Source organism: Myotis davidii, unplaced genomic scaffold (genome assembly GCF_000327345.1).
Source record: "Myotis davidii unplaced genomic scaffold, ASM32734v1 scaffold13, whole genome shotgun sequence".
Lineage (NCBI taxonomy): Eukaryota > Metazoa > Chordata > Mammalia > Chiroptera > Vespertilionidae > Myotis > Myotis davidii.
In genome coordinates, this window is record NW_006286243.1 from 2560438 (window position 1) to 2564818 (window position 4381).

General features: G+C 35.5%; 1 protein-coding gene across 5 annotated transcripts in view; it reads right to left on the reverse strand.

Annotated features, from left to right (window-relative positions):
* Nucleotides 1–730: 730 nt before the first annotated feature.
* Nucleotides 731–4381, reverse strand: part of NTN4 (netrin 4) — a 117660-nt gene continuing 114009 nt past the window's right edge. For all 5 annotated transcript variants that reach the window (XM_006757617.2, XM_015559986.1, XM_015559987.1 and 2 more), the window contains one exon: nucleotides 731–2162. In XM_006757617.2, coding sequence (XP_006757680.1) covers nucleotides 2026–2162 — 137 coding nt within the window. In that variant the 3' untranslated portion in view covers nucleotides 731–2025. The remainder of the gene's footprint in view (nucleotides 2163–4381) is intronic.

Below are 4381 nucleotides of genomic sequence, written 5' to 3' on the forward strand. Positions count from 1 at the left end.
AATACTATATGTATTCTGCAAATTTTTTCACTCAAGAATATAGACATATTTCTATTCTCTTAAATAAAGGACAGTTGTGTTTTTTAAAATGGTTAATAGTTATTTTAAATAAAGTGAAATGAAAAAGAAGGCAGCTTGGCAATTTTGAAACTTAAGCAAGTTTTATATTTGATGTATTTAAGATATTTTTCTTGGTATGAATTACTTACCAGCGTATTTTATAAGTAAATGATATCATACTAGATAGTGTTCCACCTATCTAGTGGAACATAAGATAGGAGTAGGAAAGCAGCTGAGACATGCTATAGGTGATAAATGTAGATATCATTAGAAAATGTATAGTATAATTACAATTCTATAAAAGGTATGTATACTAGTATGCATAAAAACAATCTAGTAGTATAGAAACTAAAGGCCAACAGCTGTTATCACAGGATAGTTGAAATATAGGTATTTTTCCTCATTATAGTTTTCTGTATTTTCAACAATGAACTTTTATTACTTTTAGAATTAGTTAACAATGCATCTGATAAAAAATTTATGTCTAAGTACTACTGAAGCTAAACTCATCTGAATTAACATCCACTCCATCCCCAAATTCCATAATAACAGGGTAGAAACACTAGGCCCTGGTTTGATTTTCTTAATTTAAGGGATTAGATTTGAGTTCTCTCATTAGAGAAGGCAATCTTTAGCATCATTCAGAGTTGATCAGAAAATGAGACAAAAATCAGGAGATAATATTTCTTTATTACATATTAAAAATTAACAAAGCAATATATATACATATATATTTTGCAAGTCCACAGGACCTCAGGAAAAATATATGTTCTGTATGTGAAATTAATGTTATGGTACTGTGGTTCATGTTTCGTATATTCAAATACAGAAGAAACTATATGTAGAGTGATTATACATGGGTACAGAAGATGAATAATAATGAAAAGCTGTAATTTTGTGAACTATCACATATATTGTGTCAAAAAAATGAGTAAGTACAAATGACCATATACTGTTAATAAAGAAAAGGAGGAAACTGTTTCAATATTTATGTTTAAATACTAAAACACAAAAATAAAACAAATTCTGTGTCTACAAGAATTTTTGAAGTGTATACAGTGCATTGCAAATAAATGAGCTCTTTAAAATTTAAAGTCCATTTCCAGCAAGGTACTCCAAACATAAGCATATTTTTATACTTATGATTTCTTTCTCTTATTTTAAAGTCTCTTTTTGTTTATAAAAAATGTTTCATCATGGCTGATATCTCCGGAATCTAATCTCTAGCCTGAAGCTGAGACTTCATGCAAACATATTCGCCTTTAAGGTTGCATCTTCACATATTTTCTCCAAGTATTCAGAGTAAAAAAGTACAACTTCCTTTATCTGGTCATGTTTGTCCACATTTAGTGGCAGTGCTTCTGTTTCAGTAGGCTTTCTTACACACACCCTTTTCTTTTTTTGCTGTCAACAGCGTCTCCCAACTCACACAACACAAGTGATAGGTAGTAAAGTGCTTTATACAGAGAAATACTATATAAATGTGGAGAGGTTCCTCTTAACATGCCACAGGCCAAAGTTCACACTCATCACACAAGAGAAGGCTCTTTTTAAGAGACATCTTTTCTGATAGAAGGGTTGGGATTCCTTAAAATCTTATTACTTTAAGTAGCACAAATGTAAGTAACATATCTGAAGCTGGGAGAAGACCTTGTTATATGTATTGCTCTTAATGGATTATTGTTAAATATCATACTGCTATTAAAATATTCTTAATAGCTATGAATTTTAGAATCAATTCTATAGAAAACAGGTATCAGCATAGATTTTTTTTTTCATTTCTCTTTATGAAACAAAGTGTGTTTAAACATGGACCCAAAATAAATAGACAAGGCCCATGCATTGGAACATTTCTATACATTTTGGCACTTAAAAATATTCCAGTTTCATTATTGAGTTCTCCTTTCCATTAAGCTTGTGTTTTATCCTTAGAGAAGTGCCATTATGTGCCATACACCTTTATTGCTACTTGCACTCTCTTTTTAAAATATCCATGACTTTTCTTCCAAGAGATGGTTTCCAGCGCTGGACAAAACTTTTCATATTCACAATTAGTTTGCCTGTTCTTACATCCTCATGTCCTGCTACAAGGTACTCCAAACCTAAAAGAGAACAAAAGGAGCTATATAGTATCATAATTTATTGAAGGGGAGATGTGACTTCAGCAATTTTATGTATGCATAGTTAATGGTTTTATATATTCACGGTTGAATTGGGAGTAATCCTATATAATAAAAGCCTAATATGCTAAGTGTCTGGTTGTCTGATCGACCATTCAACCAATCAAAGCATAATATGCTAATGATATGCTAAGGCCACTCAACTGCTTGCTATGACGTGCACTGACCAACAGGAGGCAGATGCTCTGACTGGTAGGTTAACTTGCTGCTGGGGTCCGGCCGATCAGGACTGAAGGAGATGGGCCGGACATGCCCTAGAGCTCTCCCACGGTCCCTCCGCAGCTGGCCAACCTCCTGCATCCCTCTCCGGCCTCCACTGTGTGCACTGGTGGTCCCTCAGCTTGGCCTGTGCCCTCTCACAATCTAGGACCCCTCAGGGGATGTTGGAGAGCCAGTTTCGGCTTGATCCCGCAGGCCAGGCTGAGTAGACAATAACAGACATGTAAGAATTCATGCAATGGGCCTCAAGTAGACAATAACAGATGACATGTAAGAAGCATTTATTAAGTGCTTTACATGTATTATCTCATTAATCTTGAAAATAACCTTACAAGTAGGTATTATTTTTCTTCTTGTTTTACAAATGAGGAAATGGAGGCTTGGCATGATCAATAACTTATTCTGTGTCTCTCAGTGGTAGCAGCATTTTGACTTATGCTCAGGTCTGTCTGATTACAGAACTATTTACTCTGTACTACACCACCCTCTATTGTAAAGAAGTAGGATTCCATGGGCACTTAACACACTGCTATAAATCAGTATTTCTTGGGGACTCACTGTGTGGTAGTGTATAGTAAGGAGAATTTAATGGAAGTTTAAAAACTATTTGGGAAAACATATCAGAAGAGAGCTATGGGTTATACAAAATAGCACATATTTCCTAGATTAAGTTGATGTGCTTTTGGAATATAGGAGGTTTATTTGTTACAAATTTTAAAAAAGATTTTTTTGTTGTTAATTTTCACCTGAGGATATTTTTCCATTGATTTTTAAGGAGAGTGGAAAAGTGAGGGAAAGACAGAGAGAAACATTGATGTAAGAGAAACACATTGATTGGTTGCTTCCTGCATGAGCCCTGACCAGGGTCCAGGCTGGGGAAGAACCTGCAACCAAGTTATGTGCCCTTGACTGGAATCAAACTCAGGACCCTTTGGTCCGCAGGCCAAAGCTCTATCCACTGAACTAAACCAGCTAGGGCTAAAAAAGATATTTTTATTGATTTCAGAGAGGAAGGGAGAGGCAGATAGAAACATCAATGATGAGAGAGAATCATTGATTGGCTTCCTGCATGCCCCCTACTGGGGATCGAGCCCACAACCTGAGCATGTACCCTGACAAGGAATTGAACCATGACCTCCTAGTTCATGGTTGAAGCTAAAGCACTGAGTAACACTGGCCAGGCTATTTGTTATACATTTTAAAAAAAATGGTGAGCACTGACCAGACCTAGAGCTGACTTTGTAATTCAAAATTCTTCTCAGGCTAACAAATACATACATAAAAGATATATATGTTAATAAAAATAAATATGATAATATCCCTCAATAGATATTTGTAGTAATTTGTAGTATTTTTCATTAATATTATACACTGAGTGGCCATATTATTATGACCACCCCATCAGTACAATGAAGTGAATTAGTTATGCAAATAATAATAATAATAATAAAACCTCGAGAGTATTTGTTTAGGAAGTTTTCAATATTCAGTATTTTTGGAAGTGTCAATGAAGTACTGATGGGGAGGTCATAATAATCTGGCCACTCAGTGTAGAACACAGCAAATAAGTAATCATGTTTATAAAATAAAAATTTCCAACCCAGCCAGCACGGCATAGTGGTTGAGGCCTATCTATGAACCAGGAGGTCACAGTTCAATATCCAGTCAGGTCATTTGCTTGTGTTGCAGGCTTGATCCCCAGAAGGGGGCGTGTAGGAGGCAGCCAATTGATGTTTTTTTCTCATCAATGTTTCTATCTCTCTAAAATCAATAAAAATATATTTTAAAAAACCCACAATCTCAGCTCTAGCTGGTTTGACTCAAGTGGATAGAGCATCGGCCTGCAGACTGAAAGGTCCCCAGTTCGATTCTGGTCAAGGGCATGTGCCCTGGTTGCAAGTTCAATCCCCAGTAGGGGGCAT